Source organism: Wyeomyia smithii, chromosome 3, assembly GCF_029784165.1.
Source record: "Wyeomyia smithii strain HCP4-BCI-WySm-NY-G18 chromosome 3, ASM2978416v1, whole genome shotgun sequence".
In the NCBI taxonomy this organism is placed as follows: domain Eukaryota; kingdom Metazoa; phylum Arthropoda; class Insecta; order Diptera; family Culicidae; genus Wyeomyia; species Wyeomyia smithii.
In genome coordinates this window covers 93,304,166-93,323,055 of record NC_073696.1, presented here as the reverse complement: position 1 = coordinate 93,323,055, position 18,890 = coordinate 93,304,166, and the positions used below count along the sequence as shown (strand labels likewise).

The following is an 18,890-nucleotide window of genomic DNA, read 5'->3' as shown; positions in this document are numbered from 1 at the left end:
TGTAATATTTTCACTTAAGTACATCAAAAAGTTCTGTACTCGGACGAAAACGACATATTTATTCAATTTCTATCGAGAAAAAATTTCTAAGAAATTAGTTCGAGTGAACTCATAAAATTATCACAATAAAACCTGAAATTCAGACAAAATTTATAAAAACTCGTAGATCTCTGAAACTTGAAGAGTTAGAAATTTTGTATATTCTATGAAGTTTCATGGAATTTAGAGATCTACAACTTTGTCGGACAACGCAAAGCTCTAGCGTGTAAGAGAAAGAAGTTGGCATCGCAACGCCAGCTTTGCGGCTAAATTCGGAACTGATTCAAACATTCAAAATGAAGCCCTAATTATACGAAGAAACTTTGTAGAAGACTGGAAACCGATTGGTCAAACCCTGAGAGCGCTATTAAATTCGTTCCGCTAGATTCCATTTCTGGCCCAGTGTGCACTGGAGCCACAAATCGACTTCAGACAACATTTTGAAATGTAATATGGTAACTTTATCACAATAGATCAAAATGTCTCTGGTCGCAGTGATGAGTCACACAGAGGAAAAAAAGATGGCAACTTCTGGTTTCTGGAAAACAGGCAAAAATGGCCGATTTCACAGCAGCTGAAATCGGCCACAGACCCTATTTTGGATTCTAGGTTGGCGACTTCCGGTTCCTGGGAAACGGCCGAAAATGATCACATAACACCCAATATGGGTGTTTCTAAACCAGAATGACGCTCAGAGGCCAGAAATTATCTTAAATACCATTTTGAAATCCAAGATGGCGACTTCCGGTTTGTGAAAAACAGCCTAAAATAACCAAATACCATCCAATATGAGCATCTCTGGAACCAGAATGATGCAACGAGCTAATAATTGACGCCAGGCACCATTTTGAATTGCTAAATGACAACTTCTAGGAAACAGCCGAAAATGACCGAATAATACTCGATATGGATATTTCTGTAAACGAGATGATGCATAGAAACCAAACATTTAAACTGGACACCATTTTGAATTTAAAGACGACCACTTTAAGTTTCTGGAAAACAACCAAAATAACTATATACCTCCCAATATGGGTATCTCCGGTGTCAGATTGATGCCAGAACGTCTGCTGAAAATGACGAACACCATTTAATATGAATATATATTCAGAATTAAGGCGATGTACTGAAGCCAAAAGTCGAGGATGTTGTCATTTCGAAAAAACCAATAATTTCAAACCATTTGTTATTTGACTTTGATCATATCCTATGGCCGATTCGTCGTGCATTTGCAGACTTTGAACACATCGCAAAGAATCAATGAATTTGGAACGTTCAAATAGTACGACACCACATTTAAATTATGTTAAGGCCACATATATCGATCAAAGCAGGTATAGTTTTAAATAGTCTTTGAATTTTTTTTCTTTCCATAACTTTTGAGTCACATATCAAATTATTATTAACTTTGTTATTCGTAAGTTCGAGAGATGACTCGTTCGTATGACAATAGCTATGCTCAAATAAGTCATGTAATCTTTGAAATAATAGACCTTTGTTGTTTTATTAACAATTTAATACATAACGGTTGCTTAAGTTCGATTATAATCAAATGAAATGGGAACGCATAGGGCCAAAGTTTGAAACCACGTGTTAAATCATAATTCATCAGTTAACCCTTAACTAGCCCGCTCATCTGATAATAATATGAAGTTTCGTGATTTTCACATTTCGGTAAATTACAGAGGAAGTTACAGTCCGATTACAGTAAAATTCAATAGGGTGTTATGAGGCAGCTAGACCTCTCATTTCACACTAATTTTGTGGAAATCGGTTCAGTCATCTCTGAGAAAAGTGAGTGAGTTCAAGTAGTCTTCGGAATAAGTTTCTTTTCATAGCTGGATTTCACATTTTTAAACATAACAAACAAAGTAATAGTCCGATCGCAAAACAAATCAATAGGGTCTTATAAGGCAACTAGACCTTCCATTTGAGACCGATTTTATAAAAATCGGTCCAGCCATCTCTGAGAAACATGAGTGAGATTAAACTGTCTCCAGAACACGTTTCTTTTCATAACTTTTCAACCACAAGTTCAATCTTTATAAAACTCAAAAGTTCATGGTTTTTTAGGTAGCCCGTTCATTTGAAACCAATTTTGTTCAAATTGGTTGTGTGGTTTTAGAGATAATGATGTCTCGTGATTTTTACATTTTGATACATAACCTCTAAACTAAAAATCCGATTACAATGAAATTCAATAGAGTCTTATGGGACAACAAGACCTTTCATTCGCAATTAATTTCACGAAAATCGGTCCAGCCATCTCTGAGAAAAGGGAGTGAGAATATAAATCTGCACATACACACACACACACACACACACACACACACACACACACACACACACACACACATACATACAGAAAATGCTCAGCTCGTCGAGCTGAGTCGAGTGATATATGCCATTCGGCCCCATTGGAGCACTTTTATACTTTCGGTTTTGCAAGTGATTGCTATACCTTTCTAGGAGAAAGGCAAAAAAATTTAAGACTACACCTGATCTTGAAGTTTTAGTCATTTTCAAGACATCTGGTTTCCGAAAATTACGATTTCGGTAATTTCAACAAAAACAATTGAAACTTTCTATGAAAAAATTCTGTTTTTTTTATCGATTAGCAAAACGAGACTTCGATCACTTTAAAATTTCTTAATCCGAAGATCGATTGAGCTGGAATATTGCATATTTCGGGTGAATCGACACGTTGAGATACGATATCGTTAACAAATGACATCATTGCGAATTCACGACGGGCTTTTAATGATTGGATGTCAATAAGTCTGCAGCGTTCGTCATATGATGGTAGGGGAAATGACGTCCATCGTAGATTACGAAGCGCATATAACAGGAATTGTTTTTGCACTGATTCTATTCTGTTTACATGTGTTGCAGAAAACGGAGACCATACAATGCTACAGTATTCTAAAAGTGACCTGACATAGGAATTATAAAGTGTTTTTATTGTGTATGGATCTTGGAAATTATAGCAGAAACGTTTTATAAAACTGAGCATGTTACTAGCCTTATTAATAATTGTATTGTAGTGATCAGTGAATGTTAATTTTGAGTCGAGTATGACTCCTAGGTCCCTAACTCGTTCACTTTTCTCTACTACCTGATCTCCTAAGGAAATCATATTGCTTGGCATGTTTCTTTTTCTGCCAAAAGCTATCGAACTACATTTTTTAACGTTTAGCTGAAGAAGGCTTTTTTTACACCAAATGTAAAAATATTTTATCTCGTTACGAAAAATATTTACATCATCAGCGTTTTAAATTTCAATGAAAAGTTTAATATCGTCTGCATAAATAAGAATTTTTACATGTTTTAGAATAAAGGAAATGTCGTTTACAAATAATATAAATAGTAGAGGGCCCAAGTGAGAGCCTTAAGGAACTCCTGAGGTTACCTGAATAGGTTTCGTTATTCTACCTTTAAATTTGACTGTTTGTTGACGATCTGTCAAATACGATTCAATCCATTTGAGTAATTGTGGATGAATTCCAATTTTTCGTAACTTGAAGAGAAGCAGGGGTATATCAATGCGATCGAAAGCTTTACTGAAGTCAGTATATAAGGTTTCAACATAATTACCTTTATCCATTGCGTTCAAAGAGAAGTTAATAAACTCGAGTAAGTTAGTTGTTGTTGAGCGCCCTTTGGAAAAACCGTGTTGCGTTGGGGTAATTCTATTTTTTATTTGGTGGAATAACTTCTTGTTTATTATTGCTTCAAAAAGCTTAGGTATACAGGAAAGAATGGCTATGCCTCGATAGTTGCTAATGTCGGTTTTTTTACCAGATTTGAACACAGGCACTAGATATGAGTTTTTCCAGAATTTCGGGAAGCAACCGGATTCCAGCGACATATTGAAAATCAAGAACAGTGGGGAAGTTAGCTCTTTAGCTAAATGTTTCATGAATGCTGGCGGAATTCCGTCTGGTCCCGGACCTTTAGACGCATCCAGAGCTTTTAAAGTATCTTCAATTTCGCGTGCGCTGACATGTTCAATATTGAAATAGTTGGGAAACTCAGGAAAGTTGGTGAAGAATGTATAGTCACGATCAGATTCGGAGAAAGTTGTATAATTTTGTTGAAAAAAATCAGCAAATAGATCAGAGATGTATGCCGGGTTCTTTTCAACTTTGTCATGCAGTTGCATTTTTGAAGGAAAATTTTCAGATTTTAACTTTGATTTAACATATTTGAAAAAAATTTTTGGACAGGATTTGATTTCAAGCTCAGTCTTTAATGTGAACTCTTCAAACGCATTACTAACGGCATCGTTTAATTCGCCGCAAATGTTAAGATAAGTTGTTAAAGCATCACGATTTTTATGAGTTTTGTATTTTTTATGTGCTTTTTGTTTTTTGTTTTTTAAGTTTTTAATTTGTCTATTGTACCAGACTGGGTATTTGGAATTGCCATGACGTCTTATTCTTTTCAATGGTATTTCGCTAATAAATAAATCAGATAATATGTTATAAAAATTTTCTATAGCCGAATCGACGTTTCCGTCTTCAAACAATACATCTTGCCAGTTGATACTATTTAGTTTATGTTTTAATTCATCATAGTTTGCTGACTGAAAGTCAAAAACATCTTCGAATTCATATTCGTCAGGTCTTTTATTCACATGCACAAATAAAGAAAACTCTATTGCTGTATGATAAACTTCGTTCTTCCATAATGGTTGTAATGAATTCGTCACACAAAAGTCTTCACTAATGTTGGACATTAACAGATCTAGATAACAATTTTGTCCATTTTTCACATGATTTATTTGATTAAGACCAAGACTAGAGGTTTTATCAAAAAGAAGAGGAGTTATTTATTTGACCCTGATTTCAGTCCTTTCCGAACACTGTGCTACGTCCTCCTCCATCGCGTGGATCGTCCACCGAAGTTAGAAAAAACTCACACCAGAATAGAAGAATAAAAAAAAAACAAAAAAAAACAAATTAGCTGTTCCAAGCACCGAGGCAGACCGATGATTCTCCTTTACTTTCGGCCTCCCTAACCTCGTTGCAGCGAGTATCCACCGGAGCTGGTCTTCTGTAACGCACAGCACTCCAATATCAAAACGATGCGTCGACTGCCAGCGATGAACAGCAACAAAAGACCTTGAGCACAGGTTGTTTGACTCCAGGGCAGCAACAACGGGATCAGTTAACCAATTCCTATGAGTAACTCCAGTTCATATTCGTATGAGTAATTCCAGTTGCATAAAAATTTGTATATTTCCACAAAACACAATCGAAACTCTGAAAATTGTGACACGAAAACTTTTCGCGTCCGTTCGCTTTCGTAGCTTCGTTTCGGAACAGAGTGGTCTATGTACACTAACCCGGTAAATGACAAATAAAATGACGGTAAATCGTATAAAATGGCTATAGTGTCACATGTTGTATGATACATATAGCATGTCACATGTAAGATGTCACGTGTTACAGTACCAGATATTACATATTACATAATATTTTACATGTTACATTACGTGTAACATGTTACATATCATGTGTGACATGTACAAAACAAGCGGCATGTTCCTTATCACATGTAATATGCTACATGTTACGTGTTACATGATACTATTACATCGATTTATGTACATAGACCACTCTGTTCCGAAACAAAACGGCCATTCTGTTTCGGACGAATTTTCAACACGGAATAAATCAGCTTTAAAATTCGATTTTCCGGAATTTTCTTAATCTCCCAACTTCAGCTTCTTGAGTAGATGCGGTTTATGCAAAAAACTCATTTTCGAAAAAAATGGTCCTTAGACCACGCTGTTCCGCAACGGCTCAAATGAACCTGCCTATTGGGATCAAATCAGTCGATTTTCGAAATCCGAAACAACGAAAATTTTATAGCAACCTTCGTGACAACGAAAAGAGCCTGATAAAATCAGAAGTGCAAGTAAATTCAATAATTACTTTCTGCTGCCTTTTTATACTGTTCGTTATGATATTGGATTATCTGTAGCTAGATAGATTCTGTGCTCTACACGTTTAATGACTCCTTCTCCCTGAGACGAAACTACTAGTCAGGCGGCAAACCTTGAACGTAATGTAATTAATTAAGTTATTTCTCCATTATCTCGGATAATTAGCTCTATTTTCACTTGTTCATTCACACAATAGACAAAGGATGATGTCATGTACATGCATCAAACCTTGTGTCAGTTATGTCAAACATCTTTTGCCTAAAAATGGCATGTCAAAAATTAAGTACAATGAATATAAGGATTAAAGTCTACTCTCAGTCTGATCCCAATGATGGTCGATAATTTCAATGCCATTTTTATAGCGATAACCTTGTCATCCTAAGTAGTAGTACTTACTTACTTTTAATGTGCAATTACACATATCAATATGCAATGTACAGCACTACAGGAAATAACAGAACCAAAAATATGATTAAATGTAAAAACTATTGAATTCATTGTGGGGCAAAAGTTCGCACTATGTGTCAGCAACCAAAAGAGAATGTAGGTTAAAATTACAATGTTATTATACAGAAATTAACAGGAAAAAAGCAAGCTGGCAAATTTTCAATACAATGTAAACAAACGTCGATATCAACATAACAAAAAAATTAAAGGCGTATTAATGAATAAATCCACATTCATGTAGTCTAGTATATTCATTTAATTAAATTTACGTATGTAAACCAACTGATTCAATGCACCCGGAGCGCCTCACAATGCATTACTACATTACTACATATTAAAGTACAAAAGGTTGTCATGGACCTAAATAGGTTGTGAACCGAATCATTTAGTCTACCAATTACACTCAATAGAGTTGTAAATACCGACACGCTATCTAGAGTAATCCCCCTATTTGAGCATAAATTTACATTTATCATAAAATTTATGGTAAATTTTAATTATAACACAAGAGTGATTATGATCGAGCTTTCGAATAGTCTTGAAATTTGGTTGCAAGTCTTACACAGACCCAGAGTTCCAAGAATATTTTTGAACAAAAGAAAGTTGCACCCTTAACTTATGAACTCATATCGCACTCACGCGATACTCATTGCGATTCTGACCGTTAATTCCGCGCTAACTCTAATTAGCTGCAGCTCATAAAATATGCTGCACAGCATGAAACGTTAAATTAGTTTTTAAATAATAATGTACCGTGCATGACAGCGTTGACTCTCCGGTCCAATCGAATCGAAATTCTATCGCTGTTTTTACCTTCCACGTACTGCAATTCAATAATTTTGCGTTATGCAACGCCGCGTTGGGAACACAACGTTGATAGCCAATTCTAAACGCGTTTCCAGAGTTGTGGCCTCAGTACATGTCACTAAACCTGTCGGCACTGCGGTACGTGTCTAGCTTTAGCTCTTAAACCGGCGATAAAGTCAATGGGTTTTGTGTTCCAACAAAAGTAAAAAAATATATCATCCAGTACTTTCTCGATTGAAAGTGGCTTCGATATTCCAATTTGTTGGATGGCCTCTCCATAAAATTGAGAGCCCAAACTATACTCGTCTCGTACCAAAAAGTCAGTCAAACTGTGTTGCTCTTTTTTGTTCGTCGTTTTGCCTCCCACAAAAGTTCCAATTAAAAACCTAACCAATAACATGACCATTGCGGTTGCTCCTCTGCACCACCGCTGTCACGCCGGGATCAGTTGGATGTCGCATTGCCGTACAGAGTGTGATGCACTTTTTCGTCCCATTCACTTTGCTCCCGACATGGCCTGGCCATATGGTCGTATGAGTTTTTCTGCTGTGAGTTGTGTTCTTCGAATTCACGTTCACGTATGGAATTATTTCACAAAAAAATGTAGGTTGTAGCTCAGTTTTGTGCCGGAAAAATATCGCGTTTTTAGCCATGGAAACAAATATCAATTTTTATGGAGACGCATGGTCATGCAAAACCCAGCGCCTCTATTGTAATAAGCAAGAAGTCTCCATCATAAGCTTTATTATAATCAATAAAAATTACCCTAGATTCTCGCAACCCAAGTCGGCTCGCCTATATCGCTTGATTCTTTCTTATCCTAAGTTCGTTGAATGCTAAATGTTAAAAATCGGACCTGCATAAAACACAAACACGATATTATACCTCGAATTTTTTACCCTATCTTTTTATTACATCACAACCACCACCACCGAATTATACACACATGGACACAAATAGGTAATTTCTTTTAATTAGGTTTACCTTTATTTTCATCACGATCCATTCGCATCATACCGTAGATATTCGTGTTGTCTCCGTGCGAATTCACAACCCATCGCCGCGCACAATTTGCCGGAACAAACAAGTTAATTGTTCACAGCAAATTTGCAAACAATAGTCGAAACGGGAGACAAAAAAACAAGCTTTCCAATCACCACGACATATCGTCGCTACATCATCGTACTCCAACTCGATTCGATGCACTGTGAATGTGCGAATCAGTGCCGCATTGTGATTTCGGGGCTAAACCAATCGGCGATGTTGAAAAACAAAAAAAAGTATAAATAAAATAATTGGCTCTTGCAATTGATCTACCCCACCAAGCAATAAACATTTTGAAAATGCATGTCAGTGTTGATTGAGTATTTTGATGAGGTCGCTCCATCATCAAAATAATAAATATTCATTCAATTTCATGGTGGTTGGTTCATAAGCTAATGGTATTACATTGATTGGTTTTGCGAGAGAGTAAAAAAAACACCAAACATCATTTCATGCCTTCTGCTAGCTAGAACGATTCAGATGTTTTGAACGCTTCACCTGCGGACACCTTCTCTTTAGATTTGCACCCAAAACTAGCACCCATAATCGTCAAAAACTTCAACCACCCTCACTTTTCACCTGTGAAAATATCGAATCACGTGCATCAGCACAACCACCGTGTGAACGCACCACCCTTGCATAGTTGCATTTTTTTCTGTGTGTGTAAATTTTTGCTGTTTTCTCATTTTCTCACATTGCCATTTCCGCGTGTAACAATCTAACGGCGTCGTCCGATCAATCCGAGTTCAAGGGTTTTTCCAATTTACCAACAGCTTTCGCCAATTTCATAACGACCTTAATTAATAGCATCAATCTGATATCTGCTTCCCGTTCGTCTTTTTTCCTGGACCAGCAGCTTCTTCTATGGCCATTTCAGACATTCACCAACTCGAAGGGTCACCAGCTGCTGATGGAACACGAGTACAGCCATTTTGATTCGGATCGTGCGGAGAAGGATGAACCGGCTAAGCCGTTCAACGTGTACGACCTGCTGAAGGCTCGAGATCGATACGGGCTGGGACTGACGGGAGCGGACCGGAACGAGTCAGCCGATGCCGGCGGGGAACTGGCATCACTGGTCGAGAGCATCGAGTTCGAGTGGATGACAACACCCTGGTCCGAGTGTTCACAGACGTGCGGAGCCAATGGCAGCGGATATCGGGTAAGTGGATTAATGTTCTAGTGAACCACACTTGAAACATGAACTGGCAATTCGTGTTACGGTCCTAAGACAGTTTGAGTTTGATTAATTCTTACCTCTACCGATATCTTCAGGTTAGCAGTGAAGAGTAGAAAAGTTACTGTTTCTATTTGTGACTGTGGACACTAACTTTTAATCTTCAAAAGATAATTCTACTGTGATGTGCACACGACTTTTAAATAATCGACAATGCAAGTTTTTCTCAATATATATAATTGATGAATAGTTATTACGGTGTACAAACACCAGAATTGAGGTTTTAATTTTTTTATTGATTAGAAACAAAACGAGAAAAAACGACGCACTGTTGGCAAAAAATTGGGTGATATTGCTGAAAGCGAGAAGTCAGATTAACGCAGACTTTCTTTCTAGGGTCAGTAAAAGCTGCAAAACAGACTAAGATTAAATGAAAAATAAAAAAAAACTATCTTTTAACCTTCTTTGATTACGAGAAAGAATCTCGCAGGAAATCGAATACCATGCAATGGGGTGAAATTGATCAATTTCTGTAACAATTTCCAATTAACTAGCTTCATGTACATTTTTTCCGAAATAGTATAATTTTAACAAGTACTGCTATGCACAGTGGGGCGACTCCATACAAAGGCTGGTCAAGCTAAAAAAGTGTCGATAAATGCGACAAAAACTTAGTATTTACATAATTTTGGGGCGCTGAACACGAATTTGGCATCAATTTTTTATTTGGGGCCGTCCATAAAGCACGAAATTCAATTTTCAATATTTTTTGGTCCTTTTTTTCTTTTTTATAGAATTATATGATCTTTGACCACAAGTAGTGCCACCGGGCGTCCTCCCCATTAAAAAAAATATGCAATTTATAGACGACCCCTCGAACTAAACAAATTTTGCCTTAATTTATATATATTTTTTAATAAACTAAAACAACATAAGTAATACAAACTAATTACAAATTAAAAAAATTATCATCAGCATCATCATCTTCTGCTGTGATCGCTTAAATCTCGTGTTGAATTGTTTCCAGAAAATTTGAAGTTCATTATACTTATTAGCAGGAAAAATGTGTTTCGCTGCAATTTTCATTTCTTCTAGTAATTTTCGATGTTTCATTGTTTCATATATATGTTATCTTCCTAATCCGGTTTCTATGGTTGAAAGAGGACATTTAAATACATGTATAACACCATGAATTGACAACTTACTAGACATTAAATTAGGTGATGCCGCTGAAGTTGAAGGATCCATAATAATATTTAATGAATTTATGAATTTGAAAACCAAGACACTGAAATGACACAACGTTCTAAATGAATACGAAAAGATGCGGAGGGCGACGACTGTTCTTTGTTTTTTTTTCTCATAAAGCAAAATGTGTGCTTTACTTTTGTATGCATACGAGTGAAAGGCAAAAGCAATCTTCAAACGGGCTATTGTTAGCCGGAGTTTGATGGTATGAATTTGCTGTTAGTATTTGACACTTCAATCAGTTTAGCGAATTTCATGATCATAAATTGAAAATGGCTGAATATTTCTAATATTGTTTCAAATTTGCAGAAAGTGATAAAATTTGACATAATTAAAATTTCATAAAAAATTGTTTACTGTTTTCTTATTTTACACTTATTTTATAACTTTTCATTGATAATTTTTGTGATTTTTACCCAAATTTATATTTTATCCTTATGGATTGAGTACGATAACATAAATCTTTATTAATGGGGTATCATGGTTATGATTGAAATTAATCCTGGATGAAATTTTACCTTTAAAAATAAAAACTAAAAAAATCTGCTATCACTTTCTTTACTAAAGTGACAATTTGCGCAGTTTTGCGCAGCAGCGGACAGTATGCATTTGAAAGCTTACGTTTTTACCTAAATTTTGAATGTAGTCACAACCGTGGCAAACTGCGGCAACTAAATTTTTATGCTACTTTTCTACAAAAAATCACGTTTTTTTAAATTTTTTTTAGTGTCAGGCCTACTATGACCAAATTTTACAATATTTAATGGAAAGGGTTTGTTTTGCACAATATTTACAACAACTTTTTCTTTGACGTCAAAAAAAATCCAGGCTATCATTGAAGCTACAGAGCGTTTCAAAGTAATGCACTTTTTTTCAAAAACATGTCAAAAAACGTCAGTTCGCCAAGCTTTGAAAAGTCATAAAAAATCAGATCTAATGATATTGCGCCCAAATTTTGGATTTAGACACTTGAATGTTATAGCAATAAAGGAAAAATATTTTGAAACAGCTAACGAAAAAAATTTTTTTTGGCTGATGGCCAGCGATTCCCCACTGTGCTATGTGCTCCAGTAAACCTCTATGGCTATTGGTGAAATTTCTATCGTCTACTTCATGAAATAAATTCGATAATTCTATAAGGAACTATGAGGTGAATGAATTGGGGTGAAATTGATCATCATTGAAATCCATACATTCTTTTGGCAATGTGCTTTTTTTCGATATGCTAAAGATATATGATAATTTCTGTACTGAGAAATATTATTTACAGCTAGTTTGGAAACGAAAATAACGATATTTCAAGTTAAAAGTTAGTCATTTCAGTTCACGACCAAACTGCAGCTAACTTTTGCTCTCAATTGATCATCGTTAGATCGATTTTAATTCTGTTTGTTGAAAAAGCTCAAAAACTAGCTCTGAGAATAAAATCTTTGTGGTTTCATGCGAGTTCATCAGTATTTCTTTAATTGTATGGAATAATCATTGTTGACAATTTCATTTTTTGAGCTTTTATCAAACTTTATTCACTTCTCCAAACTTAACGTAATTATCCCCCAATTAAGATTACTTTAAGAAAATTCAATACTTTTTTGTTATTTGGAAACTTATTTGATCAAATTCGATTGAGTTTTGACTGAGTTAGAAGAATTTTTCGCAAATATGAAAAATGGCACCGGGCATGCAAAGGTTAACTTTGACAGGTATGTGAATCATGTAAAAGTTGCGTTCAAGGACACGTTAACATTGCCTAGTATTGTAAGAGCATTATCTTTGGATTAGTATTTTTTATCACGAATTTCAGGTGATCAATTTCACCCCACTGATCAATTTCACCCCATTCCACGGTACATAAAAAAAATCAAAATATTTTTTTTTTCATTTAAGCATATTTTTTTCACAAAACAAACAAGAAAAATTACATAATACGACAAGTACAAGACTATTTGTATGCCCACGCGCATTTAACACGTTTACAGAAACGATTTCATCAGTGCTAATTTGCAGTGAAAAATGAGAAAATTGTGGCATCAGGATCGCACACATACCTAATTCAAACTATAGCCTATTTTTTCATTCAATTAACGTTATTATTAGTGAACGCAACAGACCTACCAAAAATTTAACTTGAGAGGCAATTTTTAACAATTCTATTTAAATCTTCGGTTCAGTTTTTTAAACATTTTTCAGTAAAATTATTTTTAGGTGCGTAATTATATCCTCGCTGTTTTTTAATAATAATGCAAATTAATTTAAAAAAAAATAGTCATCCTCAAATCATTCGTTGTTGCCCATTTCTAGCTTGAACTTTTTTACATAAATTGAAGTGAATACCATTCTCAAAAGATGGTTTCGTTGGGTTCAACAGCTCATAATAAATAGACCGACCTGGCCCCAACCAATACACAAAATAACATACGCAGCGTGTATATCAGGCCGAACCAACGAACATAGAAGCATGACCGGGCAGTTCCCATGACTTTCTTTTCTTTGGTAATGAACCCACTTTTCATCACCCGTCACGAAGCGATGAAGAAAACCCTTCCTTTTTTGCCACTGAAGGTGCACGACTTTCAATGTCCTTTGCAATCATTTGAATATGACACACATTGAACTCACTTTCTTGTAACAACGGAACCAATCTTAGCATGTTTTACTTAGAGCAGCATTTCCGGTTTCAGTTATCGTTTTCTTTTGAGCCGCTGTGAAATGGGGCAAGTAACGCTGACCGCAAATGACAATTATTTGGCACAAAACAAAACATTTTAACACAACTAAAAGTATATGACGCCACAATGAAAATCGCTAACGTGTCAAAACGGTTTGTTTACCTTATGTCTCAGTCTGGTTTGTCATCGGTGTCATCGACCACCACTTACTTTGGCGCCATTTATTGACAAATAGTGAGAGCTTAGCTGCACACCCAATAAAATAAACAGTAGTCTTATATGTTTGATATGATATTATTTGAAAATTAAAAATACCTTTTCCAATTATTTTGGTAGAGTTTGACTGCTAATAAAACTATTAAAACTGAATGAATTGGAAAAAAATCTTTATGGCATGCATAGCCCTGAATAGCTCAAACTTCAGGATGGTAACAATCGAAAACTTCTTTTTTCAAAGTGCTGACAAAGATATTTTTTGTTGTAATGTTGACAGAATGGAAATTCTGCTATTTTTCTAAAATCCTACAGGGTGCTCCATAAGTTCGAATACAACTGTTTTCGTTGTGTAGGTGCGCACATTGTGTAGGAACGCACGATGTGTAGATGCGCACGTTGTGTAGGTCTGTGTTTTGGTATTGATGTCAACTCTAGCTGAAATGCCAGAGGATGAAGCGTCATTTATACCATCATCTGTCGGTACTGCGGAACGGACTGAGCCAAGTACCGTGCGAGATCCCGGAAGCCGCATTCGGCGAGAACGCCAGCAGCTATCGAAGTGGTGAAGGAGCGGGATCGAATTCAAATGAGAAATGAAAAAATGAAAGTTATCGGAAAAATAAGCTAAAACATGCTATAACTTTGTAAGGAAAAGTTCTGGAGATGCATGACCTTCTACTTGATACTTCTACTCTAATATGGGTGGATTGGGATAAATGGAACCTAAAGGAGTTTATAGTACTTCAGCTTAACTTAAAAAAAAGTATTGACATCATGATTCCACTGCCCCTTTTTAACCTATACGTTTTTAAAATTATCGAAAAAATAAGCTAAAATATGACATAACTTTGTAAGGATAAGTCCGGGAGATATATGGTCTTTGGTAAAAATGTGTGTTTTGTGTGCCCTAAAAATTCCTCCAAACAATACTTTCGTGTAAAATGCAACCAACAAAAGTTAAATAAAAAAAAACTAACTTTTAAGTAAGTTACATGTTATATACTTTATGACTTTGTACCAAAAAAGATAGGGTTTTCATTTTTTTCAACAAAGTTTCATATTTTTGAATGTCCTACAACTTTGCTGAATAAACTATTCTTCTATCTCTCAACACAAAAAAGTTATTTTTTTAATTTTTTGTATATTTTGACATTTTGCGATTATGCGGGTCATTCATAGAAACAATTGTCCCGAACACTTTATTAAGCTAGGATGAAGGTGAAAGGCGCTATGGAATTGAATTTCACTTTTTGCCTTATTGGACCACTGTGCACTGGTGTTAATCGAGAAAAAAGTGAAAATCAGCGACGCGTACTATAAGACCAAGGTTTTGGAAAAATTTATAGCCCAGGAACCACGAGACCTTAACGGGAAGGATCATTGCGTCTTTCAACAGGACGACGCACCGGCCCAAACAGCGAATATCGTCTAAGCGTGATGTCGGGAGAAACAATATAAACTCTTCTAACTCTTTTTTGTTTTTGAGACATCACGTTTAATATTTAAATAATCTTCAAAAGTAGATTATTTCGATATCTCAAAAATTGTAGCATTTTGATGAGGACAATGTTCAGCATACATTTGCATACTATCGATACACACAACTCTGTAGAAGAAACAAAAAGATAGTTTTTATACAGAACGAGCTATTGCCAAAATAAATTTAAAAAACTATCATTTTTAGTTAATCCCCAAATCACAAAACAGCAAAAACTAGCAGACGAAATCTGCATAGGATGAATTTTTATCATGATCGCTCTGCGAAATTGATTGAAATGCTTGTCCCTTGCAGTATCTTCATTGCCTGATATGCAACTGAGAGAGACATTTTTTTATATTTTTTGGCAATAACTCGATCTGGGTAGAAGCTATTGATTTTTGTCTTCCCTAAAGTTGTGTGTTGGGGTGATATACAAATATATGCTGAACATTGTTTGCCTTCAAATGCTACAGTTTTTGAGATATTCAAAAAAATCTAATTAGATTTACTATTCACCAGCGGCGGAGTTTCGGACTAAAACTTGTTGTCATCCTCCGTCGTTTCTTACATACTAAAAGCCTTGGTGCTACATTCCGATTTGGAACTCGACCTTCTGCTCATATACACAGACTTCGCAGCCAACTGTTTTAGTGTACAGGACAATTGCGGGGCCAACGCTACGATCCTACTGACACTAACAGTCTCTCGAGCCGAGACTCGAACCTACGACGACAGGCTTGCTAGGCCAGCATCGTACCTCGAAACCAGCTGGGAGAACTGTAATATACTAAACTCTTCTAAAGATAGTATGTAATTGAAAAAAGTTAACGATTTTAAGCACTCGTACCACTGTGCAAAGGGAGGGTGTTTTCAGCTCATATGTCATAAAGCTTCTTAATGAACATTGTTCTAATTAAAATTGACTCAGAAATGAGTCAATCCATTCTAGTTTGCAAGTTTCTGAATAACATCAATTGTACAGACCTATAATTTCGAAAACTATTTGAGAATGGTATATTCGGCAAATGGAGTTAAAAAAAAAAAATTTTTATCGAAATAAATGTGGCTTTTTTCCTGCGTATATTTGTTTTAAATCGAGAAATCTATTTTCGTCTACTCGTCTATAAACAAACTTTATCTGGGATATTATGCAGATCGGTATATCAAATAATGACGGCAAATAAAGAAAAGACTTTTAGGATATTGTCTCAATTTTCATTTAAAAATATTAAAATAATTGAATTTAAGCTTGACATTTGACATCGGAAAAATCTCAGAAAAAATACAAAATACAGATTGCCATTCAAACGGCCATCTCAGATTTTTTTTGACTCAAGTTTTTAGATAGATAATTTAGTTGCCTAAATCTTCCAAAGTGAGCACTGCTAAGGGAAACAAGGTTTTCTTTTTACGTCCAACAAAAAATACGACTTTCTGATAGATAACACCAGGTCTCGACGATTCATTCACTTCTAAGATATTTGGCATCGATTTCTACAATAGTTAGGAAACAATGTCAAATGAAACTTTGTCCACTTTGAGACACCACTTTGCTCAAATTCGGCATGATGACTTATTCTAAAAAGACGAATCTTTTGACCGCTAAACGAAATTTGAACAGTTTTTTTCCATTGGCACCTCAATACCCATATTGTAAGTGGCCCCGCCATTATTTTCAATTCATATCATTCTCTTAGTTTCACAAGAAGCACAGACATTTTATTCAGTATTTAATTAGAAAGTAAGCATAGATGACTTGTACAAGATACTTGACTCTTGCAGTATGCAGCGGACATGAATGTCGCAGTGCGTGAACGAAAGTCGAACTAAATTTTATAGGGGAAAGGGGAGCAGTTTCGGACGGGGGCAGTTTAGGGCAGAAGTTAAAAAAAGCAAATGGTGCAATTTTCAACCAAACAAAAAATATAAGTAAGTTGGCAGCCCTTCCACCAACAGCTACCATATAATTGACAGCTCTTGGTTGTTTATAACTTACGAAAACAACACCATGCCATTTTTCATACATGTTTTCTATCGTTTGAGCTTGAAGTTGTTAGGATTTCTCTAATTTCTTTGTGAGAGATTTAGAAATTCAAGTACACCACCTTAGTTTGTAACTAATATGTAATGAAAAGACGTCATAACAACGGGGAAACAAATATCTTATTTATTAGATTAAATTAAAATTTTTCTTCGGATGGTGTTGGGGCAATGTAACTTCGTTCATGGGGCACATTCGGACACTTACCAAGTTTGTATTTGATTGTTGGTTATTAACAAAAATTGATTTACACTGATTCTCAGTCCTGAAAATGGCCCTAACAAACCAGTCGTCGTAGGTTCGAGTCTCGCCTCGGGAAAATTGTTACTGTCAGTAGGATCGTAGCGCTAGCCCCGCAATTGTCCTGTACACTTAACAGTTGGCTGCGAAGTCTGTGTATAATAAACAGAAGGTCGAGTTCCGATACGGAATGTAGCACCAAGGCCTTGCTTTTTAATTTGAGCTTGACGGCAAGGTGGCGAAAGGTAAAGCGATTTTTTTCAATATCCTTGTACGGTCTCACCACCTAATTTTCAATATCCTTGCATGGTGCTGTTATCTGATTTTTGATATCCTTATATAGTGCTGCCATCTAGTTTTAATTTCCATCTGGCGGACTATGCACTCATCGTGCTAATTGCTAATTACCACAGTTTGATGCGCATTTAAGTCATCAGATGGCAGCACTAACTGTTGTGAAGGTATCGTGAGCAAAATGTATGAAAAAACTAGAAGTTAGGTTTCTTGTCTAGTTATCTTTGATGTAGGGTATGGAACGGCGCCTATTTTAACTAATCGAAGAAAACGGGCCAACTCAGATTAACTAGCTGTCTTACGAATACATAAAATACCTCTCGACATAGAAAAATCCTTGAATAAACATCAATTGGCTAACTCAGTTCAACAGTCTAATACAAGTGCTGACCGATAAAAAGGTAGTAAACCAATTGATATACTTTTGTTTAAATGAAGTTTAATAAATTTCCTAAATTCGGCATTCTCAGCACAATACGCCAGTTTTGTACTGTGATTGACGATCGCTTTTTCACAGTTTTCGTCAACACAAACCAAAAAAACGGTCCTCACTCATATCTCGACATCATCGATTTCATTTGAAACTAGCACAACTCAAAATTTTGCATTTTTCAGTTGTTGATGGTAAACGATGCCGAATGCTGTCAAGTTTCGTGCCACAAAGACCCGCTTCAAAAATTGCAATAAAAAATCCAGAGTAATGAGTAAAAATGCCTTTACTGCTCAACTCAAGATTTCCTCACAAAGCTAGGGAAAATGCAGTTTTAACTCATACTTGCTCATTATTTGTACGTAAAAGATCTAAATAGGTTTGATGAAAGTGGGAAGTTTTAAAGTTTGAAATTTTCGTGAAAATGGAAAAGATTATGTTCAACACAAATTTTCAAACCCGTTTTTCTCGAAACTATGAATTTTGATTTGTGCCATTTTCGAACGAAGCCGATGACACATATATCTCAAGAGTTTAAGGAATAACAATTTGCGTCGTCCTACGTCAAGCCTTTGTTTGTGCACATAGGCACTCATCCTCATCTTTCTTCCATTAAATCAAGAACATGAATTTTCAAAAAATGTTTCTTGTATCAAATTTTACACTCTAGAATGGCTGAATTGGATCAGGATTGGTGATATGTTTTTATCATATAACAACAAAGAGGCTTGAGTTTTTTCCTTCCCCATCCAATTTTCAATATTTTTGAAGGAAGGGGGAAGGGGTGGCTGACATATAATTAAAATGAAAT

General features: G+C 35.6%; 1 protein-coding gene across 5 annotated transcripts in view; it reads left to right on the top strand.

Annotated features, from left to right (window-relative positions):
• The window catches only part of LOC129732086 (protein madd-4), a 588,842-nt gene that overhangs the window by 557,663 nt on the left and 12,289 nt on the right, over positions 1 to 18,890 (top strand). For 2 of the 5 annotated variants that reach the window (XM_055692596.1, XM_055692593.1), the window contains one exon: positions 9,144 to 9,449. In XM_055692596.1, the coding sequence (XP_055548571.1) occupies positions 9,144 to 9,449 (306 nt within the window). Of the gene's footprint in view, positions 1 to 9,140; positions 9,450 to 18,890 lie in introns of all 5 variants that reach the window. The other 3 variants (XM_055692595.1, XM_055692592.1, XM_055692594.1) reach the window with 2 other exon arrangements.